Genomic DNA, 19,884 nt, shown 5'->3' with positions numbered 1-19,884 from the left:
CTCAAAGCACCAAAGGTTGGACGGTTTTGCTTTTACAATGCATAGAAAACGATCTGAATTGTCTTCGAGCTGTCTTTCACAAAAGATATAACAAAAGTAACAAACTTTTAATTTTTGGCAAATTATGAGACATTGATCAAGGCATACATAAACACGCCATATAAAAGAAATAGAAACTTTCAGCGTTTTTGAAAAAAAAATTTGAAGTGAAAAGAAAAAAGCCAATATTATCGTATCCAGGACTACGTTATGCACACAAAAATTAAATTTTGCATGCAAAAAATTTTTTTTCGGAAAAAGTTTGTTTGCGTAGAAAATTTGATTTGCGGTTGAAAAAAAAAACACTAAAAAAATTTTGGGGCAAATTTTCAAAACTACTAGAAAAATTTTTTGTCTCGCGTCTAAAATTTTTTTTCTCGAAAAAATGCTTATCATACAATTTTCATAAATTGAAATCCAATGATAAACATTTTTTCCATGGAAACCATGCATGGAATTGTATGGTAGTCATTTTTTTGTATGGAATTGTATGATAAGCATTTTTGTTCTATGGAGGTCAACCCGGGCAGTTAGATAACGATCATGATAAATATTTAATTAAATAAATTTGTTCAAAAACTGTCTAAGCAAACAGTGGCTTTAAGAAAATGAAGCTTACAAAAATGAATCATCTAAAATTGTTGTTTTTTGCTGTTCTCTGGAACGATGTGACTAGCAAATTTGTCTGACTGAGACTCCAATATTAGGTGAGTTTCCTTGAGAACGAAAGTATAAACAAGTGTGGTCAGTTTGAATACCACAGAATTTTTTAATGCTACTCTAAAAAGTCCTAATACCTACAATACGAAGCTAAAAAAGTGAAATGAGAGCATTTCTTGTTTTTTTTTCTTCATTTTTTGTAATTTTTTTTGGTTTTTATAGCGTACTTCTATCTAAATTTTTCTATCTTACTTCGGAAGCTTGATAAAGTTTTGAATTCCAACTCATTTGTGGTTGTATATATATTGAAAAAAAAACCCAGTTACAGTTTATGATTTTATTTTTGTTTCCATATTTTTTGTTTCGAAAAATTGAGCACGCAATAGATTCATCCATACGTAAAGCTATTGATAAAAACAAACTTGAGACTTTGTGGTTCCATTTCGAAAGCTGCCAATGAATATAGTTTAAAGTTTAGGACTGATAGCTTTTAGAACCTAGCTGCTATCTTTAATCAATCAGAGCCCTCTATCATTCATCGAAGTTATTTGCACAAGTATTAAAAAAACCAGCAAAGAACTTTTAGTTTCAACCCGATTGATCTTGCTGTGAAAACCAGTACTGTAACAGCACTGTTACAGAGATAAATCAGCACTGTAACATCACTGTTACAGAGATAAATCAGCTCTGTAACAGCACTGTTGCAGAGATAAATCAGCATTGTAACAGCACTGTTACAGAGATAAATCAGCCCAGTAACAGCACTGTTACAGAGATAAATCAGCACAGTAACAGTACTGTTACAGAGATAAATCAGCACAGTAACAGCACTGTTACAGAGATAAATCAGCACTTTTACAGCACTGTAACAGAGATAAATCAGCACTGTAATAGCACTGTTACAGAGCTAAATCAGCACAGTAACAGCACTCTTACAGAGATAAATCAGCACTGTAGCAGCACTGTTGCAGAGATAAATCAACACCGTAACATCACTGTTGAATTCAAAACAATGACACCAAACAAAAATAGACAACTGATCTAAAACTTCTAAAAATTTCAAACAAAAAACATTCCCGGGTTGACCAAAACTTCTTATCATATAATTTCCATATATGAGAAACTTCTTGTCATACAATTTCATACAATTCCATACGTACAGAAAATTGTATGAAAACTCTATGATAAGCATTTTTCTATATATGAAAATTGTATGATAGTGTGTTTTTCCATAAACCAGAAAGTTTGATTTTTTCTTTCTAAATTTAGTTTCTGAAAAATTTTCGGTTGTAGTTGCAACCGAACACAAGTGACACAGACCTTGGTTACTCAAAACACCAAAAGTTGGCCGGTCTTGCATTGTATTTTTTTTCAAAAAACGAAAACCTCAGTTTTTATCACCAGACTGTTTTATTAGAATCAAACAGCCACAGAAACGAGTTTATACCAGTTTTCAACCATTTTTAGAAATTGTATGAAAACTGTATGACAAGCATTTTCCCACACACTTAATGTATGGAATTGTATGATAAGCATTTTCGGTGTATGGAGGTCAACCCGGGACAGTACTGTTCCTAGACAAAAACAGTGACATAAAAACAAGAGTATAGAACATTACTGATTATTACTGGCAGACCAATCCGGGAAGGATAATGCAGTTAAATAAAAACCGAAAAATCAATCTCGAAATAATCAACCCTCAAGTCTATGGCATCGGTTTTTTAAATCTGGGTTTCGTGCGCTAATTGTACAAAGCTTAATAATATTTCAGTGAAACAGATTTTTTTTCAAAAATCTGAACATATCAAACAAGCAAAAAAGAAGACCCTGAATAGTTTGAAAAATTTGTTTCATCAAACCCATTTTGTTCAGATTTATGAGGAAAAAAAACTTCAAAAAAGAAGAACCACTTTGAGAAATGACACTGTTTGAAAATAGCGTTGCTTCATTTGACTTTCCCGACATTAAGGACTAGCGTTTGATATTGATTTGGATCCAAATAAATCATTTGTTTGGCAATCCTTTCGGGGTGGAAACCGAAAGAGCAGAAAAGAACAAAAAAGGAACGAATAGAGAAGGCAATGCAGAAAAAGTATCTTTTCAACTTTGACCTCAGGACATTAAAGTCTTCAAGATAGTTTTAAATACTGACGCCCAAAATTAATAGTTGAAAGGTCGAAAAAAAGAGACCGCTCTAGTACACAATCGTTTTTGTCAACTTCTTCAATCAATTAACCAATAATAGAAAAATAAGAATTGATTCAGGATTTCTATGACTTATACATGGATTTTGAAACTATTAATGAAGTATGACTCAAAAAAATGTCAATGAAAAAATTTGGTCATGAAGTTTAAAGAAGGTGGTACAGTTCACTTGCAATTCTTAAATCCTGTTTCGGGGGCGTCAAAATTCATTTTGTTTGTTGGAGAGGAAGAGGCATCGCTCGGGTAAAAGAAATCTCCTGGAATCAATCGGCGGGGTTTCACAAAACAAATCAAAAGTAATTTCTTGCGGGAATCAGCGAGATCAATACTTCCCATGGTTGATCCCCTTTTAATGGCAAAACTGATGCACTTTACTATTATTAAGGTGCTGGATGGAAACCTTTATAGAATAAAGTTACAAAACTAGATAGCAAAAAAAAGCAATTAAAAGGCTTATATCGAAAGATTTACTGACCAAGCAAATCAAAACTTAAGAAAACATTCTTAGTGTTTACGAAGCACTTTTCTTGTCCCTGCGTAGGAAAAACATTAGTAGCTTCAGGGGTTCATTTGTTTTTTGGAAGGGGAAGGGGTGTGGAGTGGTTGAGGTGGACGTTTTTCTCCCCCTCGAGACCTTTGATTAATTAATGAATTGCATTATCTCCTTGCACACTGATTACCCATATGTTTCATAAATGCCTTGTTGTGGCTCGCCATTTTTACCAACGACTCTATTGCTTATTTGGTCCCTGAGAAAAGGGGACTTAGGGAAAGGACTAAAAATTGCATTCAATTAGCTTTAAAAACCCTCGTTGTGCGTTGTAGGTCGGAGAAAAGGAATTACTCAGTTGATCGTGTTTTCTGATGTTGTTGTGCAGTGATAAAAAGTAATAGTTAACATCCCTTTATTAGAGATCAAACATACCAACAGAATATTTCAAGTGGAAACTAAGAACAGAATGAAAACTAGAGTAAATCATTAATTTTTTTCTCAGTAGGTATCCCGTTCAGCCTTCTTCACGCACCACAGTCGAAGACAAAAAATAATAATTAGTCCAGTGATTAGAAAACCGATGATGCAGAATCCGATTATCATTCCAGTAGAAATTGATGAACCGCCCTGGTCTTCTTTTGTCTCTTTCTTCTCGTTTTTACCCTCTCTGGTCTGGTCGTCCTCAATTTTGTCTTCGTCCTCGATTTTGTCGTCTTCCTCGATTTTGTCTTCGTCCTCGATTTTGTCGGCGCTAGTGGTGTCGGTTTTCGCTCCGTTGTCAGCATCGGTCACGGGCGGCTGCGATGATTGCACTTCATCTTCTTCGTCCTTTTCAGGTGATAGCTCTTCATCAGGTAGTTCACTGGCGTCAACTAATAGCAAAGATTTACAAAAATTTATAATGAGTTTTTAAAACCCATCTGATGCTCTTTTGCGGATTGGGACATCTGACCTCCTGACTCGATTTTTAAAGTAATCGTTTAAGCAAACCCATTTTGAGTCTTAAAAGTCACAACTCTTGTAGCTCTATCTCAAAAATTGTAGCTCTGTCATTCAGTAAAACTTAACTCACCATTTTCAGGCTGTTCTTCGCTAGAAAATGTGGAACCGAAAAGCAAGTAAAAATTCAATAGGGTGAAAAATAGCTTTGGCGAAAACATTTCAGGTCACGAACAGTTTTTTGTCCTTATTGACCAGTCTTAGAGGTAAATTGGAGTGATCAGATTTATTCAGGCGTGATATTATATTTCATTCAGGCTAATTTTTTTCACGGAAAACTTTCTACCGAAAAACTAATTAACATGAATCAACACAATTATCATCGCTCCGATTAACAATTTAACATTTTTAAATCTATCAGTTTCGATTCTTCAAATTATAAAAGCTCTAATAATTGTAACAATAAAAACTGCTAATAACTCTTGTAAGAGAGCTGACTTCTAATTGAAACAAGACTGCTCGTGTCAGGGCAAAAATCTGAGTGTTACGACTACCAATCAAGGTCTATTGAATAATTTTCCATGAAACAACATATAATTTTTTGAAAAAATTCACAAAAATTTGTAAAAAAATACTTTTAATTTTTTGAAATTTCTACGACAGACGCTACGCAGAAAACACGTTGAAGTCGAAGTTAATTTGGTGAAAAAACTCCAACCCCAAATATTCCATCATTTTCTTCAGAAATTGGAAATTAAATTGAGATGTACATGCGAAAAATTTCCTTTTCACGAATCTCCCAAAATGGAACAAATAAATATGATTTTTTGCAGCAAAATGCGTTTTTTCCATTGTAGTGAAACCGTGAAAACTTAAACAAATTCTTACTCCACATTAAAAAAAAACACTTGAAAAAATAGCTGGTCTGAAATTTCCTTTTTGTTCCGACTTTCGATACGAAAGTAACGGAATATTTGTGGTCGGGGTGGGTTTTTTTTCTTCAGACAAATTTCTACTTCTTAATTAGCCATTTTTGACGAAATTTTTCTATATCATTCGAAAGGTATTGTTATCCTGAGCTTAAAGTTGAGAAGATATTTTAACGCGTAACCGGAGAGTGAATCCGTCTTGAAATCGTTCCAAATTGGTTGAAAGAAGCTTATTTGTCAGAATTGATTTGTTACAAGGAGCGAAATTTATCCTTTCGTAATTTAAATGGCGTGTGGGGTAATGATTTTCAAAAAAAAACCAAATTCTAGAAAAAAAAATTCATTTTATTTTATTACATTTAATTTTTTGATGTTATTACTGCTCCATGAAACTTTAAAAGGCCGTCAGAACATTTGAGCCTTAGTTCTGATACGAGTAGTCTTGTTTATTTTATTCGCACGACTGGTTGATCTACGCGCTATGCGATGCGCCTAATCTGAAAACTCAGTTTTTGAACAAAAATATAGCTTTCAGTGACATTATTTTTTAAGCTTTTAATCTGTAATTTTCCCTCTTGAGCACAAAAATCTAACAAAACTGCTCGCTTCAGGACAAAGCCCCGAAACATTCTGACTGCCTTTTAAGGTATATGGAGCAGTAGTACATTAAAAAAATTTAATGAAATAAAATAAAATAAATTTTTTTTCTTCTAAAATTTGAATTTTTTTTTGAAAACCATCCCCTCACACGCCATATAAAAAACAAAAGGATAGAATTTGCACCTTTTAACAAATCAATTATGGCAATTAAGCTCCTTTCAACCAATTTGGAGCGATTTCTAAGAGGGATTAACTCTTCGCTTACGCGTTAACAGCGCGAAATATATCGCGCGTTAATTTTCCCAAATTGGCCAAAATGGCAATATCTAAACCCCCTTAACTTAACGAAACATGATTACAGGTAAAATAAATTTTCAAATTTGAGCTCATGACAACAATATTTTTCGAGTGATATTAAAATGTTCCGTAAAAAATGGCTAGTTAAAAAGTCGAAATTTGTCTGAAGAAAAAAAACCCACCCCGAGCGCAAATATTCCGTTACTTTCGTATCGAAAGTCTGAACAACAAGACTGATCGTATCAGGGCGAAGCCCTGGATGTTTCGAATGCCTTTTAAGGTTTATGGAGCAGTAATAACTTTCAAAAATTAAATGCATTAGAACAAAATGATTTTTGTTCTGATTTTCGATGCGAAAGTAACGAAATATTTGTGCTCGGGGAGTGTTTTTTTCTTCAGACAAATTTCGATTTCTTAACTAGCCATTTTTGACGAAATTTTTCTATATCATTCGAAAGGTACTATGAGCTTAAAAAAGGAGATTCTACGAATAGCACATACGAGATGTGGAGCGTGGCCCTTTCACCATTCTTGGGTTGTGTCGTACTGCTTGCGGTCATTTTCTATTAAAGGCTGGTTTCAATAATTGGTAGAAAAAGAACAAATTTTAGTCCTACAGCTGCTTTTTTGTTCCGACTTTCGAAGAATACGGAATATTTATGCTCGAATATGTTTTTTATATTCAGTCAATTTTCACCGATCGAAATAACAATTTCCAACAAAATGTTTTAAACCCAATTGAAGATAGTGACTTCTTGGGTTCAAATGTAAAATGATATTTCACCCCAGATTATTTTTTGTAAAGTTCTGGGGGTTTGAAAGTTGCCAAATTTTCCATGTTCTGGACTAAATAACGCTCGCTTTGAACAGTTTTTTGAATGCTTAGAAGGTAACGCGAATTATTTGTGCCTGGCGAATTATATCCCGCACAACGATTTCAGTCAACGAAAATCCATTATAATCGGTTATTACACATGAAACTTCGGTGCGGGTCTCATGAGACCGCTATTCAAAACCTCGGATAAAAGGCTTTTCGTCTTTTTGACTCTAAGAATACTTCAATTGCAGGCAGCTCAAAGTATTCTGGGGATGGTTTTTTTTACAAAAGGTCTATAGTTTTGGCAAGAACTGTTTCAAGTAATCTTAAACTAGATTTGAGTTTGATGCATTGAAATCAAAATAATGTAACCATGAATCAATATAACTGAGGTCTTAAGGAAATCATGCCGAAAACAGACTCTGTTTTGTTGTTGATCGGACAAAAAAATTACTGTTGATCAGGCAAAAGCCTCTCGATCAAAGGTAATTTCTTAGTTTTGTTCCGACTTTCGATACGAAAGTAACGGAATATTTGTGTTCGAAGTGGGTTTTTTTTTCTTCAGACAAATTTCGACTTTTTAACTAGCCGTTTTTGACGAAATTTTCTTATATCATTCGAAAGGTATTATTGCCCTGAGCTTAAAGTTGAGAAGATATTTTAACGCGTAACCGGAGATTGAATCCGTCTTAAAATGGTTCCAAATTGGTTGAAAAAAAGCTTATTTGTCAGAATTGATTTGTTACAAGGAGCGAAATTTATCCTTGTGTACTTTAAATGGCGTGTGGGGTAATGATTTTCAAAAAAAATTCAAAATCTAGAAAAAAAGAAATCTTTTTATTTTACTACATATAATTTTTGATGTTATTACTGCTCCATGAAAATTTAAAAGGCAGTCAGAACATTTGAGGCTTCGCCCTGATACGAGCAGTCTTGTTTATTTTATTCGCACGACTGGCTGATTTACGCGCTATGCGATGCGCCTAATCTGAAAACTCAGTTTTTGAACAAAAATAAAGCTTTAATTGACATTATTTTTTAAAGCTTTTAATCTGTAATTTTCCCTCTTGAGCACAAAAGTCTAAAATAAAGTGCTCGCATCAGAAAAAAGCCCTGAACGTTCTGACTGGCTTTTAAGGTATATGGAGCAGTAATACATTTGAAAAATAAATGAAATAAAACAAAATAAAACATTTTTTTTGAACATCATCCCACCACGCGCCATATAAAAAACAAAAGGATAGAATTTGCTCCTTTTAACAAATCAATTATGGTAAATAAGCTCCTTTCAACCAATTTGGAACAATTTCTAAGAGGGATTAACTCTTCGCTTACGCGTTAACAGCGCGAAATATATCGCGCGTTGATTGTCCCAAATTGGCCAAAATGGCAATCTTTAAATCCCCTTCACGAAAAATGATCACAGGTAAAATATCTTTTCAAATTTGAGCTCAAGACAACAATATCTTTCGAGTGATATTAAAATGAACCGTCAAAATGGCTAGTTAAAAAGTCGAAATTTGCCTGAAGAAAAAAAAACCACCCCGAGCACAAATATTCCGTTACTTTCGTATCGAAAGTCTGAACAACAAGACTGATCGTATCAGGGCGAAGCCCTGGATGTTCCGACTGCCTTTTAAGGTTTATGGAGCAGTAATAACTTCAAAAATTAAATGCAATAGAACAAAATAATTTTTGTTCCGATTTTCGATACGAAAGTTACGAATATTTGTGCTCGGGGTGTGTTTTTTTTCTTCAGACAAATTTTGACTTTTTAACTAGCCATTTTTGACGGAATTTTTTAATATCATTCAAAAGGTATTGTTGTTTTGAGCTTAAATTTGAACAGATATTTCACCTGTGATTATTTTTCGTAAAGTTATGAGGGTTTAAAGATTTGACCAATTAACGCGTAAGCGGAGATTTAATCCGTCTTATAAGTCATTCCAAATTGGTTGAACGAAGCTTATTTGCCATAATTGATTTAATACTAGGAGCGAAATCTATTCTTTTGTACTTTATATGTCGTGTGGGGGTTGATTTTCATAAAAAATTCCAGTTTTTAGAAAAAAAAATTTCATTTTATTTTATTTCATTTATTTTTTTAATGTTATTACTGCTGCTCCACAAAGCTTAAAGGCAGTCGAAACATTCAGGGCTTCGCCCGGATACGAGCAGTCTTGTTTTTTTCTAATTTGAAATTTTTCATAATATTCATCCCACCACACGCCATATAAAGTACGAAAGGATCAATTTTGCTCCTTGTAACAAATCAATTATGGCAGATAAGCTTCTTTCAACCAATTTGGAACGTTTTCTACCACGGATTATCTCTCCGCTTAGTTAGAAATATATCGCGCGTTATTTATCTCAAATTGGCCAAAATGGCAATCTTTAAACCCCCGTAACATTACGAAAAATGATCACAGGTGAAATATCTTTTCAAATTTGAGCTCAGGACAACAATATCTTTTGAATGATATAAAAAAACTACGTCAAAAACGCAAGTTAAAAAGTCGAAATTTGTCTGAAGAAAAAAAAACCTACATCGAGCACAAATATTTCGTTACTTTCATATCGAAAGTCGGAACAAAAACTAAAAAATTACCTTTGATCGAGAGGCTTTTGCCTGATCAACAGTAATTTTTTTGTCCGATCAACAACAAAACAGAGTCTGTTTTCGGCATGATTTCCTTAAGACCTCAGTTATATTGATTCATGATTACATTATTTTGATTTCAATGCATCAAACTCAAATCTAGTTTAAGATTACTTGAAACAGTTCTTGCCAAAACTATAGACCTTTTGTAAAAAAACCATCCCCAGAATAATTTGAGCTGCCTGCAATTGAAGTATTCTTAGAGTCAAAAAGACGAAAAGCCTTTTATCCGAGGTTTTGAATGGCGGTCTCATGAGACCCGCGCCAAAGTTTCATGTGTAATAACCGATTATAATGGATTTTCGTTGACTGAAATCTTGTCTTTGTAATCGATTATCATGTCAAATTTAGACCACTCAATCGATTTTAATCGATTATAATCGATTATTTTGGAAAATTTTAAATCCATTATAATCCATTTTTGTTTTCAATATGATGGATTGTTTTTTGTTCATAAAATCCATAAAAATTGATTAAATTTTGTAAATAATGACTCTAATTTTTGCAACTTTCTGCAAAACTTGAACAAACACGTTCATCCAGGGGCGGCCAATATGTAGTATTTTTCCAAAAAGGGCCCAAAATTAGCAGTTTTGACCAGTTCCTGTTGACATTCCCCTAACGTATCAAACCCCCACTCCTCCCTAACGCCAATGTACCCCCCCCCCCCTCCAACGTATCCACCCACCCCCCAACATACTCCCCCAACCCGCGACGTACCCCCGCACGTACCCCCATCCCCCGAAGTACCCCCTCCCCCACCAACGTACTCTCTCTCTCTCTCTCTCTCTCTCTCTCTAGTTAGGGCACATCCAACTGTAGTACGGGTAAGCGTGGGGGGGGGGGGTTGACATGGGATCTATAGGTAACTTTTTGTAATTTTTCATAACTTGAATAAAAAAGGAAAAGAATAAAATTAAGCAAGAGAACAAAATAACTAACTTAAGTTCAACAAAATTATGAGAAAATGAACAAAACACACAAAAAGATTTGAATAAAAAGATTAAAATCCATTATAATCGGTTAAAATGGATTATTTTTCTTTTGATAAAAATTTTTCAAAATATTCGGTTATAATCGATTATAATCGATTATATTGGGATTTTATTGCTTAAAAATTACTATCATTATAATCCATTTTCATTCGATTATGATCGATTATTTTTGTTATTTTGTAGAGACTGACAAAGAAAATCCAATATAATCGATTATTATCCATGAAATTTCAGTGCGGGGAAGCATCGAGGTTATAAAAATTGCAGAGGAGTTGGACGAGGTATTTATAAGAATTCAGTCGGTATAGCATGAATGGTATTCATACGTTTCGCCCCTCATAAAATTACTGGTGCATTTCGTACCTCACACACTTCGCCCCTCAAATTGTACATTAAGAAAGCGGTGGTTAATTAACTGTGTAATAAGTTAGGGGTGAAACGTTCCACTACATTTAAGAGAGGCGGAATGTATGTGGGACGAAACGTGGGACATTCAGCATGAATAGCGCGGTTCCGCTCCACGCAATTAAGCCAAATTTTCAATACAAAAGGAAAGCGCCGCAAACGCACCGATGATAGCTATATTGAGCAAAGCAAACCAAAGACGATGCTATAATTTAACCATACAAGACTGCTCATATATCAGGACAAAGCCTTGAATGTTCCGACTGTCCTTAATTCATATCGAATAGTTTTTGGGAAGAGAAAATATTGAAAACCTAATTAATACGACCAATTAGCTAGCCTCGATTCAATTTGGAACAATTTTGTTGTGCGGGATATAATTCGCCAGGCACAAATAATTCGCGTTACCTTCTAAGCATTTAAAAAACTGTTCAAAGCGAGCGTTATTTAGTCCAGAACATGGAAAATTTGGCAACTTTCAAACCCCCAGAACTTTACAAAAAATAATCTGGGGTGAAATATCATTTTACATTTGAACCCAAGAAGTCACTATCTTCAATTGGGTTTAAAACATTTTGTTGGAAATTGTTATTTCGATCGGTGAAAATTGACTGAATATAAAAAACATATTCGAGCATAAATATTCCGTATTCTTCGAAAGTCGGAACAAAAAAGCAGCTGTAGGACTAAAATTTGTTCTTTTTCTACCAATTATTGAAACCAGCCTTTAATAGAAAATGACCGCAAGCAGTACGACACAACCCAAGAATGGTGAAAGGGCCACGCTCCACATCTCGTATGTGCTATTCGTAGAATCTCCTTTTTCAAGCTCATAGTTTTGAAAACAGAGGGTAGAGGCTTTAGATTCATTTTGACAACGCTTGAAAAGTCTTACCACAAAGAATGCTTTATCGAACCTCCGAATCCAGACTGCTTTTGCTGGAATATCTAAACGCGATTCATTCCCTCTTTTCATTGTCCTAAGCTATTTGTTTTGCCATTCAGTCTATTTTAGTAGGGCTCCATTTCAACGTTCGTACAAACTTCTGTCGAGAACTCTACGTGACAGCCGGGTCGAAGTTTGCGACTTATTTTTCGACCGAGGCCCAAAAACCATAGTCGACAATGCCCTATTGTCAAACTCAAAGTCGAAACATAAAATTGAGTCGGTCGATCATAAAATTGAGTCGGTCGAAACATAAAGTAGAGTTGGTCGAAAGACTAAGTCAAAACATGAAGTTTCTTTATATGTTTCTGCTCATTATGCGATTTTTTGGGAAAACCACAGGTTGAAAGTGCAGAATCTGTTCTATTGAAAAGCCAACTATTTTAAAGTTTCTGTATCCGTTTAATAAAAAAAATGACAATTTACAGTTCTAGTTCTCACGAAATTTATCAACATAAATTAAATTTAAATTTAAAGTAAATTAAAAAGTTGACTGTTCTAATTCTCATGCAGTGTGATAATTTAAGCATTCATTCAATTGAAAGAAGTTTCTCGTCTCCTAATCAAACGAAAAATAATTTTTCAAATCGATCAAAATAAAAACGCGGAGAGTAAGGCCTCGGCCTGACTCCTCATGGCGTTTTGGTCAGCTGCATTACCACTTTTGCACTCTCTGTGCTAGTTATAACACAGCTAATGGCATCAAGACAAGCAGAGAGAAAGAAATTGTAAGGATATGAAGTCATTTGAATCGGAAAACAAATAGAAAAAATGAACGTTATAAGACTGTAATGAGCAACCCTAAATTGTCACTCATGGTAATCAAGGAAACAAACTAGTAATCCTACTGAAGACCGCATGCATTTAATTTTCCTACTTCAGAAAATATCAGTGTATCTTCATATAAAAATGAAATTATTTTAATGAACTACATAGAAAAAAGAGTTTTTTTTCTCGTTAATGGAAATTTGAGCCTTCCGACTAGGGAAAATTTTTTTTAAAAAAAGAGAATTTTTTTGTTTCGGATCAAAAATTAAATCTAGTCATCCGGCGTGCGAGGCACGCTGGGCTTTGATGTAGCTAAATTAAAGCAATCGTAAGATTTTCAAAGAGTAATTCGTCGTCCCGGTAAAAATGAAATTTTTCGCAGGGAGCCGATTAGAGATTTAACCTCCAGTTTTGTCTTTTCCCTAGTTTGGCAAGCAAATGACAATGGAAAAAGTTTTCTGCTATGCTACCTTTAGGATTAGTTTTCTGCTATGCGAATAACAAACAACTTGCTGTTGTGGAACTCAAAATTGATTTATTAACACATAGTACAGCCCTATTAACTAATTTTTTTTCATGGGTTTATTCGGCTCAACTTGGAAAAGCACAAAAGCGGTCTAATCCAATTGCTTAACATTTCAAGGCTGCTTCATTAGGACACCAAGCTTAGGTACTTTGCCAACGTTTTAGATTGACAATGTGGCTTTGGTCCATTATACTTGCGCTAACAAGTGGAATTTTTTCCCATTGAATGTCGAACGATGCAATCGAAATAGAAACAAGACTACTCTTATCAGGGCGAAGCCCTGAATGTTCCGACTGCACTTTAAGACTTGTGGAGCGTAATAACGTTAAAAAAATTAAGTAAAATAAAATAAAATGAAATTGTTTTCTAAAGTGTGAAATTTTTCATGAAAATCATCCCCCCACACGCCATATAAGACAGGATAGGTTTCGCTCCTCGTAACAAATCAATTTTGACAAATAAGCTTCTTTCAAACAATTTGAAACGATTTTAAGACGGATTAAATCTCCGCTTACGCGTTAAAAAATCTTTTTAGCTAAAAATTTAAAGTTAAAAAAATTAAAATAAAAAGTTAAAATGTAAAATTTAAGCTCAGTGCAACAGTAGCTTTCGAATGGTATTTAAAAATTCCATCAAAAAAGGCTAGGTAAAAAGTCGAAATTTTTTTTCTGAAGAAAAAAAAACCACCCCGAGAACAAATAATCCGTTGCTTTCGTATCGAAAGTCTGAACAATTGCTAATTACTATACTGATTTAAAGCAGCGAGTAAGAATCTTTGATAAAGTAGCTGAGACAATTCGGAATTGGGAGAAAAAAGCTTAACCATGCTTGTTTTGGATTCCAGTGATTTGTAATTAAGGCGCCTTCCATTAAAAGTCAATGCATTCCAGAATTTTTCAGCGACTTCTGCAATTCAGCAGTGCTTAATTTTTCGTTTTAAAATCAAGTTGCGGAAACCAATGACAATATTGGTAATCGAGCGTCAAAAATATATAGTGACAGGTTACATAATAATATGGTGCTTGCAAAAACCAGAGAAAAAAGAGTGAAATGAATGTCTTAATGACTGCAATATTTCTGCAATTCTACAAAATTTCTTCAAGGGTCAAATTTTGTCTGTTGGGGGATTCTAGAACTAAAAAACTTGGAAGGATTTTTTTCAAGTGCTGTTTGTATTTGAGTTTAAGCAACAGAAACATCTAAGTCATTCTTATCATGTGTCCAATGAGTTTGGATGAGTGTTTGCAAGTAAAACGACGCTTTGCGCCTTTTTTAAAATGTTTTATGCTTTTCGCAAAGGAAAAACTTTGTTATCGAAACTATAAAACATCCTATCTAAAACAAACAAAAGTGCTCGTATCAGGGCGAATCCCTGAAAGTTCCGACTACCTTTTAAGGTCTATGGAGCATTAATAAGATGAAAAATTTCAATGTAACAAAAAAAAAACAATTTTCAAAAAAATTTGAGATTTTATGTAAAAACATCCCCCCACACGTCATATTAAGTACAACGTGATAGATTTTGCGCCTATTAAAAAATCAATTAGGCATATAAGCTTCCTTGAACCAATTTGGAACGATTTCTAAGACGGATTAAATATCGCTCGCGCGTTAATAGCGCGAAATTTATCGCTCGTTAATTGTCCCAAATTGGCCAAAATGGCAATGTTTAAACCCCCATAACTTTACGAAAATTGATCACAGGTAAAATTTCTTTTCAAATTCAAGCTCAGGAAAACAATACCTTTCGAATGATAAAAAAAATTCCGTCAAATAGGGCTAGTTGAAAAGTCGAAATTTGTCTGAAGAAAAAAAACCCACCCCGAGCACAAATATTCCGTTACTTTCGTATCGAAAGTCTGAACAACAAGACTGCTCGTATCAGGGCGAAGCCCTGAATGTTCCGACTGCCTTTTAAGGTTTATGGAGCAGTAATAACATTAAAAAATTAAATGAAATAAAACGAAATGAAATCTTTTTTCTAAAATTTGAAATTTTTTATGAAAATCATTCCCCCACACGCCATATAAAGTACAAAATGATATATATTGCTCCTTGTAACGATTCAATTATGGCAAATAAGCTTCTTTCAACCAATTTGGAACGATTTCTAAGGCGGATTAACTCTCCGCTTACGCGTTAATAGCGCGAAAAATTTCGCGCATTAATTGTCCCAAATTGGCCAAAATGGCAATCTTTAAACACCCGTTACTTTACGAAAAATGATCACAGGTAAAATATCTTTTCAAACTTGAGCTCAGGACAACAATACCTTTCAAAAGATATTAAAAAATTCCGTCAAAAATTCCGTCCGCTAGTTAAAAAGTCAAAATTTGTCTGAAGAAAAAAAAACCCACCCCGAGCACAAATATTCCGTCACTTTCGTATCGAAAGTCGGAACAATTACTAGTACCGCTTTTTGTAGAACAAATAAAAAGCGTTTTTTTGCCACATTTGCTGCTGTAAATGCTGTAAAAAGGTCTGAAATTCACAAAATTATAAGCAAACTTCTTGGAAGCTTTGATAAAGTTTTGATATAACAAATCACTCGTTACTATCTGAAACTTATTTGTAAAAAACGCCTTTAAAACTTTTTTATTTCTAAAAATTTCTAACTCAAGCTTCAAAATTTGTTTTTAAAGCTGTGAAATAACCTATATAAAACAAATTATTAATACCGCTTTTCGTCAAAAAAAAACATTGATAAAACCAATGCTTAGAAGTATTGGTTAAATTTTGGTTGATTTCAATTAACAACAGTTAACTACAGTTTTTAATTTAAATCCGTAACCAAAAGGAAAGCAAATTTTTTCAGGCTGCTTCAATAATACACCAGGCTTAGATACCTTGTCATCGTCGTTTTGTTCCATCTCAATCGCTTTTCGCATTGATATCCAACGAGGCAATGAAAAAAAAATGACTAACTTTATGCTGATTTGAAGTAGCGAGAATCTGTGATCCAGATACAAATTGGAATTGAGAGACAAACGCTTAACCATGCTTGTTTTGGATTCCAGTCAAAAATTTGTTTTGTATTTAAGCGAATCCCATTATAATTCACTGCATTCTTGGATTTTCCAGTGGATTTTGCAGTTCAGCAGTGTTTTTTTTCCGACTTTCGATACGAAAGTAACGGAATATTTGTGTTCGGGGTGGATTTTTTTTTCTTCGGACAAATTTCGACTTTTTAACTAGCCATTTTTGACGGAATTTTTTTATATCATTCAAAAGGTATTGTTGTACTGAGCTTAAATTTGAAAAGATACTTCACCTGCGATCATTTTTCGTAAAGTTATGAGGGTTTAAAGATTGCAATTTTGACAAATTTGGGACAATTAACGCGCGATACAATTCGCGCTATTAACGCGTAAGCGGAGATAAAACCCGTTATAAATCGTTCCAAATTGGTTGAACGAAGCTTATTTGCCATAAATGATTTGTTACAAGGAACGAAATTTATCTTTTTATACTTTAAAAATGGCGTGTGGGGGGATAATTTTCTTTAAAAATTTCAAATTTTAGAAGAAAAAAAATTTCATTTTATTTTATATCATTTAATTTTTTAAAGTTATTACTGCTGCTCCATAAACCTTAAAAGGCAGTCGGAACATTCAGGGCTTCGCCCTGATACGAGCAGTCTTGTTTCGCTTTCAAAAACAAACTGCGGAACCCAATGACAATTTTGGAAATCGATTGATAAAAAATATAATGACAGATTTTATAATCAAATGGTGCATGCAAAAGCTAGCTAAAAAGACCAAAAGTATTGTTTAAATGACCGCAAAATCTGCAAAATTACTACAATGGTCAAAACCCATTTGTTGAGGGACTCTAGAACAACAAATAACTGGGAAGAATTTTGTTCAGGTGTGTGTCGTTTGCCTTGAAGTTCTTGCAAGAGAAGCCTCTAGGTCATTCATATCATGTGTCTATAGAGTTCGGAAAAAGCAAGTCTGAATGAGTGTTTTTTTGCGCTTTTTTTTCAGATGATTTGTGCTAAGAACATTCTAACTGAAGCTTCAAAAAATTTTTGTTAAAGGTATAAAATAACTAATGTTGAACAAATTACTAGGGTCGCCTTTTGCAGAGCCAATAAATGTCGTCTATGTTCGCCTGTTTTAAATGATCTAAGCTTTAGTGCACTATGTAATAAAAGCTTCTTTCAAAAAATTACTTTCAATTTTTTTTATCAAACAGATAAAAAATTTTAAATGAAAAAAAAAAAACAGCATAGATGTTAAGCTAGAGATAGAAGCTGAGAATAATTGGTAAGACTAGACTCAAGACTCCTATAATGTCTTCGCCACAGGAACTAAGCGTGTCTTTCGTGCTAGTTTTCTTTTCAGCAGTTGATGTTTCTAGGTTGCTTTCAGAGCCATCAACTTCGGAAGTATTTTCTAATTCTGCCTGAGTCGTTTCAGGTTGAGTTGAATTCGCCTCGATTGGATTTTCGGGGACATGGCTGCTCTTGGTTGAAGGCTCTGTGCTCGAATTTGTCGCTTGAGTCAATTTTTCTTCAGCTAAAATGAAGTCACGTAAGCATATATGATTTATGGCTAAGTAATTTGCATCAGCTGGTAATGATTATATTTTTGGAATCAAATAAGAACTTTATCTGGTTTCATTGGTTGGAAATTTATCAGAATGCATTAAACTACATAAGTGGCAGACATATTGATAGTATTTACAGTCGTCAAGGGTTGGCATATAATTTGACAAGGGTTGACAAAATGAGTCATTTAGGGTTGACCACAGTCAATCATCAGGGTAAACTTTAAGTTTCACAAAAAGATTTGTATATTGAGCAGCTTGAGTTTAAAGATAACTTCTTTGCTGGTAAAGAAATCGCAAAACCTGCAATGACTTGTCACTTTTAGGTTCATCTGAACACATTAAGATTAAGACAATGTTACCTCATAATAATATCTATCATAGAATTTCAACCAATCTTACCATTCTTGTAAATGTTTACGTGATAGATGAAAAGAAGGACATCCAGCTTAATCAGCAACCTCATATTACACAGGAAAGAAAACAAAACAGCATACAGATTGAAGAACTCGATTAAACCCCAAAAAGGTTTTTCATTTTTTCCTAGCAATTGTCAAAAAGCATTAAGTTGGCACTCAAATCGACTCTCGCTAAAAAAATTATATATTTTTCAGTCATTCATTAAAATGCTGTCTTCTTGCTCATTTCACTGACCAGGATTTATACAAGCTTGAATTCTAAAGAAAATCAATTTTTTTTTGTTTTTTTTTGTTGGAAGATGAGAATTCTTTGTTTATTCAAATCTAAACTGAATAGATCGTTTGCCATTAAAAAATTGAAACCTTTAGAACTAGTGACTAATGTTGTGCATTATTTGTTAGGACCAAAGATTCAGACACTTTCTTGATGTTAAAATGCAGTTTTCGAAGCTTTTTGGCACTTCTGGATAATCTAAATATTCAGCCATATTAAATCTCGTGTATTTTTTGGCTTTCTTGAACAGAATTTTGCAGCCCTCTTCGCCATATTCACAAAACTACATTCACAGTATAGAAGTGTACTCATTGAAGGTACGTAAATGTCTGTTGGCCAGAAAAGAAAGCGTAAAAGAACAGCTTAAATTCTTTTCGAACACCAGCACCATTGGCAACACGCATGGTTTATCACCTCTATACAGTTGACCTTGATACCATAATCTAACAAAGTAAAACATCATACGTGATATTGAAAAAATACATAATATACCTAACTACACTCCCTCTTACATTAATTGGAAATGTAGAATAATCAATTTTACTGCTTCATTAACAGAAATAGTTTTATTTTATCAAGAGTTTGTCGCTAACCTCTCATTTTTTTCCCCCTATCGAGGTAAGATTAGAGATTTTAAATGATGAGTGGTTACAGGCTTTGAAGCTCCACTAGACTGATCTTCCTCAGTCATACTAAATGCCGATAACTCGTTTGCAAAATCTAAGTCGTCTGTTACTATCGGTCAACTCGCGGGTGCTTTGGGACGCTCGGATGCTACGCATCGCTTTGACAATTTGTCTCGAAATTGGTGTACCTAACTGAATTACCTACTGGACTTTCCAGAGACATCAACCCATCTGAGGAGCTATCATTGACAATCGTGTTTTCCACTGATCCAAACTTTAATACCTCATTGTCCATATTCTTGTCCCTAGTTTCGGCACTTTTTGAGGAGTCATTCTCGATTGTTTCAGTGCTGCTGCTTTTCATGGATCCTCAGGATTGAGAGGTCGTCGACCATCTGAGCCCGTTGGCTGGGTAGTGAGCTTTTGGAATTAACTGTGGTATAGCGCGTAACGCCGTACAGATTTCCGCAGCTTCCATAATGACCCCAACAGTTGTTTTTCTAGTAATTTGAGTTGAAGGAAACTTAGAGTATCGATCCACACAGATAAGTAAGTAATTATTGGCTCCCCAAACCGCCGGTAACGGCCTCAAGAATTCTACTGATTCGATTCTTCTAAAACGTCAAGGGTTTTACCATTCCCCTCGGGAGTTACTGATTTCAAATTCCTAACAGACTATATGCACTCTCGACAATTAGCCGCCATCAATTGGATTTGTCAGTTCAAGTGAGGCCAC

General features: G+C 34.2%; 3 protein-coding genes across 3 annotated transcripts in view; all 3 read right to left on the bottom strand.

Annotated features, from left to right (window-relative positions):
• LOC134846099 (uncharacterized) overlaps positions 1–19,884 on the bottom strand; it is a 434,549-nt gene that overhangs the window by 92,372 nt on the left and 322,293 nt on the right. The window lies entirely within an intron of this gene.
• The window catches only part of LOC134846101 (carbonyl reductase [NADPH] 1-like), a 223,422-nt gene that overhangs the window by 105,033 nt on the left and 98,505 nt on the right, over positions 1–19,884 (bottom strand). The window lies entirely within an intron of this gene.
• Positions 3,896–19,512, bottom strand: LOC134846569 (acidic leucine-rich nuclear phosphoprotein 32 family member B-like). The gene is made up of 2 exons (XM_063863953.1): positions 19,350–19,512; positions 3,896–4,269 (listed from the first exon to the last, which is right to left on the bottom strand). Exons 1-2 carry the CDS (start codon positions 19,510–19,512, stop codon positions 3,896–3,898), a joined length of 537 nt encoding a protein of 178 aa, XP_063720023.1.

This window comes from Symsagittifera roscoffensis, chromosome 5 (assembly GCF_963678635.1).
Source record: "Symsagittifera roscoffensis chromosome 5, txSymRosc1.1, whole genome shotgun sequence".
NCBI lineage: Eukaryota > Metazoa > Xenacoelomorpha > Acoela > Convolutidae > Symsagittifera > Symsagittifera roscoffensis.
Note: the sequence above shows the minus strand (reverse complement) of the source record. Positions and strands in the feature narration are given on the sequence as shown.